The sequence below is a fragment of the Ceratotherium simum genome, chromosome 5 (genome assembly GCF_057802395.1).
Source record: "Ceratotherium simum simum isolate JZ-2026a chromosome 5, ASM5780239v1, whole genome shotgun sequence".
Lineage (NCBI taxonomy): Eukaryota > Metazoa > Chordata > Mammalia > Perissodactyla > Rhinocerotidae > Ceratotherium > Ceratotherium simum.
In genome coordinates this window covers 65,618,148-65,634,359 of record NC_141904.1, presented here as the reverse complement: position 1 = coordinate 65,634,359, position 16,212 = coordinate 65,618,148, and the positions used below count along the sequence as shown (strand labels likewise).

Sequence of the window (16,212 nt, the reverse complement as noted above, 5' to 3'; positions counted from 1 at the left end):
ACATTACATTCTTTCACCACTTACCTTTGCCAACATGATTCTTGTCTTTGCCACATCCAGAGGTGTGGTGACTGCAGCTGCAAATCCACCTGTGCAAATAAAAATACCCAACACACAAGTGAGGTATTGTTTACTGTATCACATGGTATTTTACAGTATCTATTTTATAATTCCTCATAACTCTGCCAAAATCATTTCTTTATCATGTCCACTTGATTCAAGAACAGGACACACACACCAAGTCTTTATCCACATGCTCCACTGCTTCTGTAGTGATGTCTAACTGCATATGAAAGAGGTGACAAGATAATGCTTTACACACCGAGGTGAAAAAAAACAAGGCCTCACAACATATCTTGCTCTTTCGTGAAGCAGCAAACAAACCCGTGTGTGTACGTGGTCATGTGTCTATGGTCAGATGCCCGCTCTCTCTACGAGAAAAACACTGCTCCCAATGAATCTCAGAGGGCCCATGCCTTCTGTGGGCCACCGTTCTTTAAACTGACTCCAAATTGCTTCTATCACTTTTGCTCTGAGGCAAAATGGGCAAACAGAAACGTGTATTACTGGGGAACTTTTGGCATAAATGGCTAGATTCTTTGAATTAAGAGTAAAGCTTTCTGTATTTCCAGGCTTCTAATAACAGGCCAGTTAGAGTAACAGCACTTCTAAGCTCCCTTCTGCATCTTGTTAGAGTCAGTCTTGATTCACCAGGCTTTCTTCCTTACAGCTTGCTTCCTACCTCCTCTCTCATGTGCTCTTTATTTTATTTTATTTTTTTTTGTGAGGAAGATCAGCCCTGAGCTAACATCCGTGCTAATCCTCCTCTTTTTGCTGAGGAAGACCGGCTCTGGGCTAACATCTATTGCCAATCCTCCTCCTTTTTTTTTTCCCCAAAGCCCCAGTAGATAGTTGTATGTCATAGTTGCACATCCTTCTAGTTGCTGTTTGTGGGACGCGGCCTCAGCATGGCCGGAGAAGCGGTGCATCGGTGCGTGCCCGGGATCCGAACCCGGGCCGCCAGTAGCAGAGCACGCGCACTTAAACGCTAAGCCATGGGGCCGGCCCCTCATGTGCTCTTTATTTAAATACCGTGACTACCAAACTGATTTTTTTTAAATCCACACATTTTAAAGGGGCCTATATCTACAGACAGAGGAACTGGAGGACTATTTTTTTTTAACAGAAAGCACAGTAAATGGTGTCAATATTTTAGTTAATATGATACAAAGATATATTTTAAACCCCAAGAGGCCCTAACGAGACAGTAAAAATAAACCCAAAAGGGCTTTCTAAAGATTCAGCTTTCATGAGCTAGGAGAGGCAGTTTTATAAGGGCTGAACGGAACAGATGTGCGTGAAGATGCTCCAGAAATAGCACTGTTCTCCCCCTAAGTTTTGTGGCGTGTGGACAAGAAGGTCATTTGATCTCTGCCAAATATCTTTCTAAATATGTTGCTGAAATAAGATCATTACACTGAACCTCCTCCATTTGGTAACATTTATTATGATGCTGACTTTTTGAAAGAGGTACCCATTTCTGCTTTTATGTTCTATTTTTGGTTACCCATGAATGACAAACACTTTGGGGCTAAACAGTATCAATAACATGAACATTAGAGTCCCTTGGTCTAGACACTTTTGAGTTATGAATATGCAAAATGTTTTCCTCCAGATTTGAAAGTTGCCTGAAATTCAGCGACTTGCTAAACTTCGCCTATTTTAAAATTTTGTGGACCCAGTCCTGAAATTTTATTCTTCTGATTTTTTTAACCATATATTCTGCCCTAAAGGAGTGAATATACTTTTAATTATAGAAAGGGGTCCAGGAAGGCTTCACATCCATTTAAAAAAAAAAAAAAAAAAAAATCCTAAGGAAGGAAGGGCAAGGAACCTATACTATCCCAAACTTCCCACCCCAAATCTTATAGTCAGCGTTGTTTCCCTTACTGGCTGTAAGGGTTCTCAGGGCCCGGCCTAAAAAAACCCTTCTTAAAAATCAAAAAAACCCAGGCTTAAATCCCTGCTCTACTAGTTGACTGGCCTTAGGTAAATTACTTGTTCTCTAGTTAAAGTACCCTCTGAGACAGATACTCTTATTACCCTATGCTACTGGTGGGGAAACAAGCTCAGAGAGGTTAAGTAACTCGTAGAAGGTTTCACTTAGTGTAAAGCTGAGACATGAACTTTTCTGTCTGACTCTAGAACCTGAGCTCTTGGCCGCTAGGTCTTCTAGCGGCCTCAGTTTTTTCACCTGTAAAATGCAGATAGCAATATGACACAGGAATTAAATGAGTCTATGCAAAGCGTCTAGAATGCTGCCTGGTCCACATTACTGCTCAAAGTAATTAGCTCTTTTCTGGATAGGCAGAGATAATGTGCAATTTTCTTCATGTTTCTAGCCCAGCACACACAGTAGGCACTCAAAAATGCTTACTCAGTGCCCTGGACAAGTGTCTATTGTTTCTACAAACTGAAGATTTCAACTTGTCCTCTAAAAGGGAGCTAATTATATTTTCACTTACTTTATCTGGCACTCGGGGACTGTACTAGGTACTTTCATTTTTATTTTAGCTCATTTGCATAGGTATTACTATTCTATTTTATAGACAACTTCCCCAGGGCCACACAGATACTATGGAGCTGGGACTCAAAGTCACATGTATCTTGGCTCCAAAAGTAGTGCTCTTTCAATATATAATGACTTTGATATATGATATTAAAATCTGTCAAATTGTAAAAAAACTCAGAAGTGCATACACTATTTTCCTATTTGAAAATGTTCACCTTAAACCAACTAAAAAGACTTAAGAGTTGACAAGGACATCATATGTCCCCTGTCTGATCACTCAGTTTTTATGACTCACCTACATTGAAAAGTATTTGTCTTCTAATAAATTTGGATACTGTAAATCAAACTTATTTTGGCCATTAGCAAAAGTTCACCATTCCTTTACTGTGGATGCCTGCCAATATTCTCTTAGAGATTTCTGTTTCATGAATTAATATAAAGAAAAGTTAAAGACAAAAACACATATGCTTAAATACGTCCTAATTTTACTACCATGATGGAAACTCTATGTTATGAAAGTTATTAATAAATCAATTAGAATGTCTTCAAATATCAAAGACTGCTTTGATTCACGGACCTCACAATGTTTTTATGAGGCTGCAGGAAGGACTTGTGAAGATCATGTAATAGAATAACTGGTCATAATGGGGACAGGCAGGGGACCTGTATTTTCAGTTAAAACGTAGTTATTTTCTACATTTTACTTGAGGGAACTATAAACCGCTGGTAATAAATACAAGGAACATGCTAACATATTAGACAGGAAATAATTATTTGGTACAGCAGCTGTAGGCTGCTTTAGTGCTCAAATCACATGTGAAACAATTTTCTATGGGCTCCACTAGAGTTAGGCTTTTACTGAATGTTAGGCTAACTGCTTTCAAGGACCAGATTCAGGGGAAACTAGACGTTTACAATGAAACTGCATCTCACGTCCTTAAAGAACAAATGCTTTACCCTCTCCAGACAAAGGGACCCCCTTCCCACAACAGGTCTGGAGCTGTCATCTCCAAGTAGCAGAGGTGAATGTGGTGGGGGCAGCAGTGGGCAGTGCTGTCATTCATTACACCTCCATGGTCTCCCCTCCCATGACTAGCCTGGGAACAAGAAGAGCAGATATCTTCATGGTCTCCAAACAAGTGTCCAGAGTTGGTGGGCTTCAACAACCACCACAACAACGAACAAATGTGTGTTTTCAAGATTGTGTCAGACCTTCTTCGTTTGTTACCCAGATAATCCTTCACCCTATTTTAGAATTTCAAGCCATGGAGAGAGAGCTCTCTCCGTCTCTTTCCTTCTCTCTCAGAGAATGTGGTAGGTGTTCCAAAAAACTGATCAAAGAACACTAGAATAGCAAATATCGCTATAGTAGCAAATGTCATAATTACTCAGACTGAATTACGGTTTTATGTTTAGAAGTTAACTTGAAGTGAGGAAGTTGGCAAAGTCCTTTTTTTTTCCTAGTTTAACCCCTGACCAGAAGCCAAGGGAATTTCTAATCATGACAAGCCATCAACACCTCCAATCTCAAGGGACATTTTTGGATATTTGTGCCAAGTAGTTTATAAAACGAGCATGAGTGCAGAAGAGTGCTGAGGATGGCACACAGAGAGGCTCATCTATGATGATTTAAACCAGTTTAAACTTGGAAAAGCACACAGGGACGAGAAATCTGATTTCTGATTTAAGGGCAAGTTTTATCACTGCCTTTATGGCCACGTAAGGCTCAAGAGTCTGAAAGTGCAGCGGGTAAGCATGGCAGATCTTTAAGGGGCTGCCCAGGATGGCAAGTCATTATTCATTTCTCTATACTGTGTAATGCACAATGTTGCAACAAACTTTTACAGAATATCACTTTTTCACAAATTGGAATATTTTCAAATGAAGTTTATCTTTCAGAAAGGTTTTAAAATAGTAAACTTGTTCCTCAGGATCAACATTTGTACCAACCAAAGTTTCAAAACAAAAGGGATAGAAACAAGAAATGTATTTATTTTATCTTTTGCTAAATACGTGGATCTACTGACAATGGATTTTTTGCAGATGCTAGACAAACTCCTTCACTTATCAGAACCTCAGCTGAAAAAATAAGATGATTGTATCAGAGGAGTTTTTAAATCTATACTCTATTAGAGGAGATGATTATGTATAGTAACTTTATTAATATGAAATGATTCAATGCAATTGAGAACATGAATTGTGATGATAATAGCTTTTCATTTTCTGGGTGTTGGTTGCTTTTATTTAAATAGTAATAATTCCTTACATCTGTTCAGTTTTATAGATTACAAAGTACTAATGCAGACATTATCTCACCTATGCTGAAGTAATCCCTTAGCGTAGGGAGGGTTGCTTCTACGTGACACGTAAGGAAACTGGTGCTCAGGAAGGCCCCAAAGCCTCAGTCCTTAGTTGGGGGCAGAACAGAGACCTGACAGCTTTGTAAGTCGGACAGCTCCGCCTGTACTAGATGTGTGGCTCTGGGCAAACCCCTTCCTTGCTCCACATCCCAGCTTCCCCGGCTGTCCCTGGAGCACAGTGCTGTGTTGCTGTACTCCTCAAGCGAGCCTCTTCAACTGAAAGGATCCTACCATACAGGATATCTGATAAAAAGTTTCTGTCTTTCCCCCTTCTGACTAATCTAAGTGCTTAGTGCCTATTACAAAGCGTTATTCGGAAATGCAAATTTCCTTAATAGAAATGATTCATTTGCAAGCAAATCTTTGAATGAGCTACTTAAGAAATGGGATCAGATATATGTGCTTCTTATTTCAACACATGGAAGTTTTATGGTACTGTTAACTTGAAGAAGTGGCCTCCTTTATCCAGGATGACTAAATTTCCATAATGCTCATTTTGTCCCCAGGGCCCAGGAGGGAGTCAACAAAAACTCACATTTCTCTTAGGGACTGGAGAGTAAAGACTCCTGACCTCTGGAAAATAAATCAAGACCACCTACTCATTTAACACAGCTAATGACTATGCGTCGTGTGGAAACAATTACCCATCATAATCAATCTGAGCAGGCTGCATGTCTAGAGGCAAGATTCTTATTTTTGATTATCAATCCTACTAGTCAAATGGGTCCAATTATTAATAAAGAATCCTATAAAATGTATATTTTCTATTTTCCTAATGACTAACAACAAAAAACCCAATCCAACAACCATTAAACAAATTGGAAAAGAATGATTTTCTAATAAAGTTGACATCCTAAACCTACATATCTGTCAACTTACTGGCTTCACATCTAAACTAGCCATTTACAATTTCCTGGCAAATCTCCACTTCAATTTATTTCAACTGTAATTCTAATTTACCTTTATTTGCAACAACAAAATGTATTTCTCTCTTAGACTGTTAAACCTATCACTTATTAAATTCCTTAAAGCATCTGAGTTCTCATCAAAACCTCACTGGAAAATTCATATGACTTAGTGATGGATAACACCATATTGCACAGTGTCACTTTCCTCTGGGTTTAATGTCTAGAAAATGCCCAGATGTTTAGGTCTCCATATTTTCCACACAGAGCAGGGCAGCCTTCAGTATGCTGTGGAGCAGCCTCTGCTCTCCTGACACTAGTTAATCTACAGTGCTGTCAAACATGTCACACGAATCGTGAATCATTGCCTGCTGCAGAGATCACTTAAACCCCCAAGCACTGCTCAAGGCAGACAGCTGCATGGTTAGCCCTGCACCCACAGCAAGTCTCTTCCCACAGAGAACTTTATAAATCATCTTTAAGATAATCCAAAGGCCTGAGTGAAGGCTTTAATAAAGATAAAAAGAAAAAGAAAAATTTGTCAAAAACAAATTGGTTGTCTTTCAAGCAGACACCTTTTTAACAGGCTTTTTTCCCCTAAGACACTTTCTTTTCTCAAACAACTTGTGGAACTCTCTTCATCTAAACAATCTGGAATTTCTAAAGAATGTTGTTTTTGTATAGTTAATATTTTCACATTTTTCTCCACCTCTTTGGTCTTTCCCAGTATAATATAATCCTTTGCACCTGCAAAAGCTCCACAGACTGCTGACTGCCAAGAATCCACCACACGATCCTGCCTCCAGGACCAGAGGGCCTGTGTTTAAGGAGAAAGAAAAATACAAGTTATTAAATATTTGAATTTATCGGAACCTCCTGTGGGTTAGCTCTGGGGATGGGAACTTAAGTGAGAAGCTATTTTGGTGGCATTCCACGCTGATGACATAAGTGATTTTCCCAAGGACTTAACGGCATTCTAAAATAAGTCAAAGAAAGAAGAGTGATAGCTACATTAGAGTGCTCAAAGGAAATAATTTTCAGGGAATATGTATGCTATACACACACACATACACACATTTGTGTGTATGTGGATAGATAAAGATATCTTTAAGGCAATGGAACATTTTAAATATTTCCCATATAATTCTAAACATAAATACTATGATTTACAAATTAGTCCAGAGCAAATCAGTGTACGCCCAATTCCTCAGTTCTTTTTTCAACCTTTATCCATGTTGCACTTTTGAAGGATGCTAATTCTGTTACTTATCAATTTAAAATTTGCCAAAACACTTTTTGTACCGTCCACGTAATAAGCTGATACTCATGCGGAGTTTCAAACCAAGCAAAAGGATGGCAGAGACACTGTGCCTTGCTTGCTGAGAGTTGATGATCTAGTAGAAGACATGATACAGTCACATCAAATCGTGAACAGTGCTATGAGTCAGGCCTTGGTCTCATCTCTGAACGTACATGAAACCCCACAGTCCTCACAACAACCCTAAGAGCTGGGTCCTGTTATTATCCACCTTTTACCCAGGCTTTCTAACAGCACAGCCTGCACTCCTTCATGTTTTTTAGCTTTATTGAGGTATAAGCGATATCTAATAACATATTTAAAGTCTGCAACTTGTTAAGTTTTGATATACACACAAATACACATGAACTTATCACCATGATTAAGATAGTGAACATATCCATCATCCCAAAAAGTTTCTTGTGTCCCTCTGTCATCCCTCTTTCCTGCCCTTCCTCACCATCCCCTAAAGAATCTGATCTGTCACTCTAGATAACTTTGCTTTTTCTAGAATTTTACATAAATGTAATCATACATTAATTTTTTTTTAACTTGGCTTCTTTCCTTCAGAATTTTTGATTTACCCACGTTACTGTGAATATCAATAGTTCACAACTTTTTAACTGGCAAGTGATATTCCATTGTATAGATATATTAAAGTTATGTATTTACTTGTTGATGGACATTTGAGATTTTTCCAGTTTTTGGCTATTACAAATAAAACTGCTATGAACATTTCTATAAAAGTCTTTATATGGACCCACATGTTCATTTCTCTTGAGAAAACACCTAGGATTGAAATACCTGGACCACATGGGTAGGTATATGTTTAACTTTTTAAAAAACTACTGAACTGTTTTCCAAAGTGGTTGTACCATTTTACATTCCCAGCAGTTCTAGCTTCTCCACATCCTTCCCAACACTTGGTATTGTCAGTATTTTTTATTTTTAACAATTCTAATAGGTTTGCGGTAGTATTTCGTTGTGGTTTGAATTTGTATTTCCCTAATTACTAATGATTTTTAGCTTCTTTTCATGTACTTCTTTGCCATCCATGTATCTTCTTTGGTGAAGTGTATGTTCAAATGTTTTGCACATTTTTATTGAGTTGTCTGTTTTCTTAACTATTGAGTTTTGAAACTTCTTTATATATTCTAGATACTAGTCATTTGCAAATATTTTCTCCTAGTCTATGGCTTGTCTTTTCATTCTCTTAACAGTGGCTATCAAAGATCAGAAGTATTTAATTTTGATGGAGTCCATGGATCTTGCTTTTGGTGACATATCTAGGAAATCTTTGCCTAACTCAGGCCACAAAGATTTTTCTCCTATGTTTTCTCCTAGAATTTTTATGTCTTCAGGTTTTACCTTTAGATCTATCATCCATTTTGAGTTAGTTTTTTTATACGCTGCAAGGTATGGATTGAAGTTCTTTTGTTTTATTTTGTTTTCACATATGGATATTTAATTGTTCTAGCAATTGGAAAAGAGTATTCTTTCTCTAATGAACTGCCTTTTCACTTTTATGAAAAATCAGCTGTCCATACATGTGTGGGTCTATTTCTGGACTCTCTATTCTGCTCTAATCTCTAGATCTGCATATCAATTCGATACTTTCTTGACTACTATAGCTTTATAATAAATCTTGAGATCAGGTAGTGCTAGCTCTCCAACTTTGTTCTTTTTCAAAGTTGTTCTGACTATTCTAGGTTATTTGCACTTCCATATGAATTTCAGAATCAGCTGTTCAGTTTCCACAAAACAGCCTGCTGAGATTTGGATCTGAATTGAATCTGTAGATCATTTTGGAGAGAATGGAGGGTTAACAACATTGAGTTTTCTAACCAATAATTGTGGTACCTCTCTCCATTTACTTAGGCCTCCATTAATTTCTCTCAGCAGTGTTCTGTAGTTGTCAGTATACAGGTCTTGCACGTGTACTGTCAGATCTATCCCTAAGTATTTCATATGTTTTGATGCTATTGTAAATGGTATTGCTTGTTTTTTAACTTCAGTTTCTGATTGTTCATTGCTAATATGTAGAAATAACAATTGATCTTGTATCCTGCAACCTTGCTAAATTTATGAGCCCTAGAGAATCTAGTAGCTCTAATAGCTCTGGTAGATTCTATCAGATTTTCTACATCAATGATTATATCATCTGTGAATAAAGATAGTTTTACCTCTTCCTTTACAATTTGAATTACTGCCTTTTACTTCTTTTTCTTGCCTTACTGCACTGGGTAGGACCTCTAGCATAACAGTATGCACTGCAATAATGACCACAAATATTACAACACAGGTCTCTTGAATATATTAATTAAAATGGTTAGAATAGTATAATGACCTACTGATAGTGACATGATATTTTTAGGGATGATCAAATACACCACAACTGAAAGACCAGCAAAAGTTAGTGCTGATTTCCTACTCTCAATACTTCCCCACTGAAAATATAGCTGGAAGATTGAGAGGGTTGCTACAGAAATGGAGAAGATGCCAGCAAATCAAGACATATATGGCCCTGTTTATTTTGTCAACTTTAACAACTTTTCTTAAGTCAGACACATAACTACGTAAACTACCCCACAAATTAGAGACATACCAATGTGCGGTGTCTCAGGACTCCAATATTTCCTTTCACCTAACTAATGAGAACACTTACTTCACCTAACTAATAAATAAAATGTATTTATTAAATTCACCAGACTAAGAGTGCAGCTATCAACAGATTTTTGTAACCTTACTTGTGGAAGTAAATAAGCTAAAAAAAGTTTTATTACAAAAAGGTTTTTAAAAATAGTCTTGCCATTAAGTGTAGTATTTGGTATATTTTCAGTAAATGCTCTAATGTTTACAAATATACCTGTGTGCTTTTGTAGAAAGTATTATCTTCTCCAGAGCTCTTATAAGCATTGGAGACAAGATAAGAAACAAAACAGTAGAACAACATCTTTTTTACTTTTAAGGTGGCAAAAAGTGTATTGTATCAAGCTAATGCCAGTTTTAACACCATTACTTACCTTGCTGACTTTTTAGAAAAGGAATGCAAAACACAAACTAGACTTTTGGTGATGACCAAAGGTCATCTTCAGTTAATCTACTGATCTCTTCAAGTGTTCCAAAGAGCAGAAGTTTATTCCAGACAGACTTCAAATAATAATGCTGAGTTTATAAGCAATAATAAAGAATGAGTAAGATGTGAATTGCATGTCATACAGGAGGAAAAATCAAAGATGCTATATAATTCATAAACTCAACATTTACTGACTATCTACTAGCTGTCAGGCACTGTAGAGTCAATGAAAAAAAGCAACAGTCCCTAGGTCTAATATTTAAGGAGGATACAGTGGGGGCAGAAGATGGTTATAACAGAGAGAAGGGAGGTGATGGAGAAGGTTTCACAGAGGTGCCTGCTGTAATCTAGGGAGGAAAAAAAATGGTTGCCAAGAGAAAAAAAAAAAAACACAATCAAAATAGACTCAGATGGCTGAAGACAGTTTAAAAATAGAATCTCCATAGATAAGCATAACTTTCCACTATCACTTGGCCAGAATAATTTAGTCTAAGAACATATAAAGAAATCATTTTGAATTTGAAAAGGACATTAATAAATCTCTTAAAACAAAGAAAAAAATCTCGAGAACCAAAAGTGTTAAAATCAAGTGAGAAACTTTAGTGGCAAACGCAGAATATGATAGAAATAACGATTATAACAGCAACCACAATACACATGTATACAGAACTTACTACATACCAGACACTAAACACTTTACATATATTAACTCATGTAATCCTAACCACAATCTTCCAAGGTATGTGCCATTTAATCCTCATTTCACAGACAAGAAAATTGAGGCTCAGAGACGTTACGTAGCTTAAACAGAGAGTTAGCAGCAGAACTGGGATCTGAATGAGATGATCTGGTACAGAGTGGAAAAACACTGGGATTTGGATCCACAGGTTATAGTTGTCTTGAGAGCAAATAGAATGGTATTTATAAGACACTTTATTTCCACATACAGATCATAATTTTTACTGGAATGATATTAAAATATCCAAGTAAATGAACAAACTATATCAGTGCCCAAAACAACTTGCTTAAATAATATGAGTTTGTAATTTTTTTTTAATGAGCAATTGTCTGAATACAGAAACTCTGGAAAGATAATATTGAGACCAAGCTAAAAAGATGAGTGTTATTTACAAATGATTCATTTGGGAGCAACTTTAAATTCATTAAACAACAACAACAATGACAAGAACCCGATTGGTAAGAAGTATTGTATAGGAATTATGAAAGTAATTTGAAATTACATATTTGCTCACGTATGTGGAGGGACCAGAGGACTGTGATCAAGAAAAAATTGTCTGGAAAGACAGGAAAGGTTAATCACAGTAAGTGGAAATATTATTGTTTTTGACTTTTAAATAATTCAGGATTCGATTGGAAAACGGAATAAAAATATAGTGTAGGCAACAGTATGAATGATTACGACTGACAATATTAGTCACCACCTTGCTAACTACCTAGCCTGTTCCATGCTACAGATTTCACATTTCTCATTTAATTTTGAAAGTATGTATTATTATCTACAAACACAGGTGTGGGGCGGTGCTAAGAGATGTTAAGTAACTTGCCTGAGGTCACAGAGAGAGTATGCAGGGCAGCTGAAGCTGGTTGTGAGGTCCCCCCCCCCCAAGCCTTGTAGACAGAACGGTATATACGCAGCATTATAAGATGCCTCACTACCATAAACAGTTCCACTTCTAGTAGAGCTACATTATAACATACAAGTTATTAAAGAAAACATTTTGATGTCAATAAATGTTTAAATAATGTGGGTCTGTAATAGAGGATTTGTTTCAAGGACCTGTGTGAACACCAAAAAATTTTAAATTGCCATAATTTCTCAATCTAAATAAGTATTTCCATTGCCACAGAGGTGTAATGATCATTCCTGTAAAGGCAGATGAATGACTAGGGAGTTTGGGGTGAGGGGCAGAAAGGGGGCCTAAATGTAAAGAACCACAGTGTTAGAGTCTCAACTCAAATGGCAGAGGTTGTGTACCAAAATATGAATTAAAAAAAGCAGGTAGCCATACTTTCCCTGGTGTTTGCTTATTTATCCTAATTCAATGTCCTATTTCCTTTTTCTTTTCAAATAAAAAATGAAATTTTCAGATGAATCCATGTACATTTGTTTATATCTCATGTTAACATGAAATTTCAAGTTTAAGTAATGAGACTGGCAGTCAGAAATGTTCTTAATTTCACTTCTGCAGTTTTCTTCAGTAAAGTTTCCTTAACATAGGTTAATTGGAAATATTTCCAACAGCTTATACAGAAAATTTCATTTTGAAATAATTTTAGACTTACAGAAAAGTTGCAAAAATAGGAGAGTTCCCATATCTCCTTCACCCAGCTTCCCCTAATCTTGACATCTTATATAACCATAGTACAATTATCAAAACAGGGGATTAAATTAAGCACAATATTACTAAGATACAGATCTTCATTGAATTTCACCATTCACATTGTTGAAAGGTGTGCAATTTTTAAACATCTGCCTTTTTTTTCAATTAATGATATTTCTATTATCATTAGCATATTATAAGGAATCCTAAATATTAGTGGTATCACTACAAAAACAATCAGGTTCTTCTATCTTCCCAAGTGATTCTTCACTCACTGCTCAAGGCCTACCAGAGGGGGAACAATATGAAGTAACTTGGCTCCCTACCTCGCCCTACCCCATTAGCCCTAGTGTTCATTCACAGGATAGACAGCCACTGCCAGGCGCAATACTATGAAATGGCTAGGAGTCCAAGCCTAGGTCAGGTGTCTTCTATTAAAGTATAACATGAAGACAAGGTTTTGTTTTTCACTTCAAAAGACCCACCCAATGTGCACTATAGTCTTATGAATGAATAACAAATTGAAAATAAACGTTTTGGCTTCACTGCAGGAAAACTTGTAATTTGGTACTTCTTCAGCTCTTGTACTTAAAAGTAGTTATGCGGCTTCCAATTTTGCAAGATTATGAAACCACATGCTTTCTTACCACATGCTTTTTATGGTACAAGGAGAGGTACATGTACAGAATCATCTACTCAATTCCAAATTAATAACATCAGATGATTATTTATTTAAGACAACAGAAAAGACAATCCTCTGTGTAGGTCTCACTGCTGTCAGTCTTCCACCAGAATTTTATAACACAGTAAAGACAGCAGACAATTTCATGCAGATGCTCTCCATACTGTAGTTAATTAAGCTGGTGTGTTGCTTTTGCACGTATACTTTAAAAAACAAAGCAACAGCTGTAATTTTATTATTCAATTAATGAACCATCTCTCTGTGAAGTACTCATATACTAACATGTCTTCAAAAAGAGATTTCCAAAGCACAGTTTTAAACTGAAAAGAATATTAAATATAATTGGGAACCACAATTAAGCTTTTACTTCTGCCGTACTGTGGTTCTAGCAATATAATCAATTGGCTAAAAGGCTAAAATGGATTTCTCCTACAGAACTAGTTTCCCTAGTTAAAACTGGATACACCTAACTGACAATTAGGGCTCATTTACAGGACACAGGCTTATTTTGGTTATAATGACAGCTGGATTGAAACTATTCTGAGATGTCTGAATAGCAACAACCTTGTGTGGGTTAATCCATACCTTGTTTTTGATTTAACTGTGTTTTGGTTGGTTTACTTGCCTTCCAGATAAGTAAGGTGGTAAAAATAACAGGAAATTGTAAGAAAGTCTTTAACAATTGATTGTGCTGGTAATTATAGGAAAAGAAATTGTGCTTATTATTCTTGAGCAAAGCAAGATGGACTCAAATGTTGAGTTTGCTTAGTAATATTTAGGTTTTATAGTTAGAAAGTAATATTTTTGGATACGTGTGGCTACATTTTATTGGAGGGTATTTATTCTGATTAGGGATTCTCTGAGCTTCCTGGATTTGTGGTTTGATGTCTTTTATTAGTTTTGGATAGGGACAAAAGGTCCCACTCATGTTAACAATATCTAAATATGCCACTGAGTAACAGTTACAATAAAACAAATGATTGTGAGTCAACAAGGTGTGATTATTTTTAATACATCTGTTTGCAAGGGCACACTTTGCTTGCTGTGTTTAAGTATGCAACAATCTTTTACAAAGATTTTTATCAAAAGTGGTTAAAATAAAAGAATTGATGGACTTATACTGACAAGTTCTATTTATCTGGAAACATACAACGATCAGCCTCTATTCTCAACAGCACTCTTCAAAAGCTCTCTCATCTCACCCTTGATTCTACAGGAGAGGAACCTCATTATCTTCATCTCTGGATTCCCACAGAGCCTTGCACAGTTCCTTATACAAAGGCGGCAGGCAAATATTTCATACCTATATGAATACTTACAGTGTAAGCAGTGTTCGATTAATTTTACCCTTGTGTAAAGAATGGGGGAAAACATGAACTGGTTCAACATCATAATTCCAAATTTTCATTCCTGGCTCAGCAGAGAACCACATAAATCAAGAATGACAATAGGTTCCACTTCAAGGATTAACATTTACTTAAGTGGACAAGCCTTTCTGGTGAGATGTGCTAAGACAGTTCCAAGATTTTGTTTAGGTTCAGCTGGAAGAAGGGCTATGATCAACTGCTGATGTCTGCTGAGACAGAGCGAGACAAGAGCAGCACAAATACTATCACGATGCATACTTAAACCAAACATATGAAACAGACACCAAAAATGCTCACAAATAACCAGGGAGCAAGTCTAAAGAACAAATAAAAACAAAGCTAACTCCTTTTTTCCCATTTTTTAAGGAGGTTACATGTAAATCTATAGATGGGTCCCTTAAAATCAAATTCTGGCAGGGTTTTATATCTCTGAAGGAACTGGGAATCATTATATGCATTTTTTAAAAGTTCTTTTTAATATACATTTACGTTTGATAATCTGATTAAACTAAAGTGTGGTAAACTCCCCTCTTTTCTCATACTTTGTCTCAGCCAAAAAAAATTCAATATGATTCATCATAGGAATCTTTTATGTGAATGATCATATTTATCTCATTTTAGTCACAAACTCCCATAAGTAGGCGAGAAATGCCCAAAGGAAAGAAGACAAAAGAGGACTCCTGGTGTGCTTTTTTATTGTTTTCTGACAAAGGACCCCAACCCACTACCCTTGAGGCTGTGGGACTCATGAGGCATGGTTCCATCTTACCTTCAGTTCAAAGTAATGGAACCTGTAAGGAACGGATGAGGTGTTGTGATCACTTTGGCTTCAGAACTGCACGCACAGCAGGATGCCTGGCAGCTGGGTACCCAGGTCTAAATGTGGAGCTGGGAGAGGAATCCAGAGCTCAGAAGCCACACCCTGCCCCCTCATCCTCTCAGGCCTTTGCTATACATGACGCTCATTCTTCCCTACTTAGTTTTCTTTTTCATCTCTTTTCCACCATCTGTCTTTACCTTAATTGGCCAAATTATAAAATACAAGCATTTTCTAAACATTCTGAATCTCTCTCTCTCTCCCTCAGTAGCCCTAGAAACAAGAAAATGTTACCCATTACTTTTATAAACTGAGCGAAAGGATACTGTAGAATTCTAATCCTTTTCTTTTTGCATGAAGTGTCCCATATTTTCCAGGATACAAATGAAGAATTCAAATGTTCTTGTAGTTTTTGAATTGTTAAAAGATGCTTGTTTCATTATAACATGCTTTTGCTAAAATCCTAATTGGCACCTTAGATCCTGACTTCACTGGTGATCTGGACATACAATGAATACTTTGCTCTTATGTGCAGGTGTTTTCTTCCATACAGACATATTTAACTTAGGGTACAAGTTTAGTGTGGTAAAAATCATACACACATTTTTACTGTTATCATTTCCTTCTCAATCTTTAATATGCCTTTATAGGAATCTATGTTCTGAGCAAACATGTCTGTGCAGACACCAGTTCTCCCAATCTAATGAAATGGTGTATGGGGAGAACCTGAGGCATCTAGCCTCAGGTGATCTAGCAGTTAAGATTCAGCGCTCTCACCGCCATGACCCAGGGTT

At 36.8% G+C, this 16,212-nt stretch overlaps 1 protein-coding gene across 2 annotated transcripts in view; it reads right to left on the bottom strand.

Annotated features, from left to right (window-relative positions):
• Nucleotides 1-16,212, bottom strand: part of SLC25A26 (solute carrier family 25 member 26) — a 149,231-nt gene that overhangs the window by 5,988 nt on the left and 127,031 nt on the right. For both annotated transcript variants that reach the window (XM_087431300.1, XM_004419900.3), the window contains 2 exons: nt 6,585-6,654; nt 25-89 (listed from right to left, as the gene is read on the bottom strand). In XM_087431300.1, the coding sequence (XP_087287426.1) occupies nt 25-89; nt 6,585-6,654 (135 nt within the window). The remainder of the gene's footprint in view (nt 1-24; nt 90-6,584; nt 6,655-16,212) is intronic.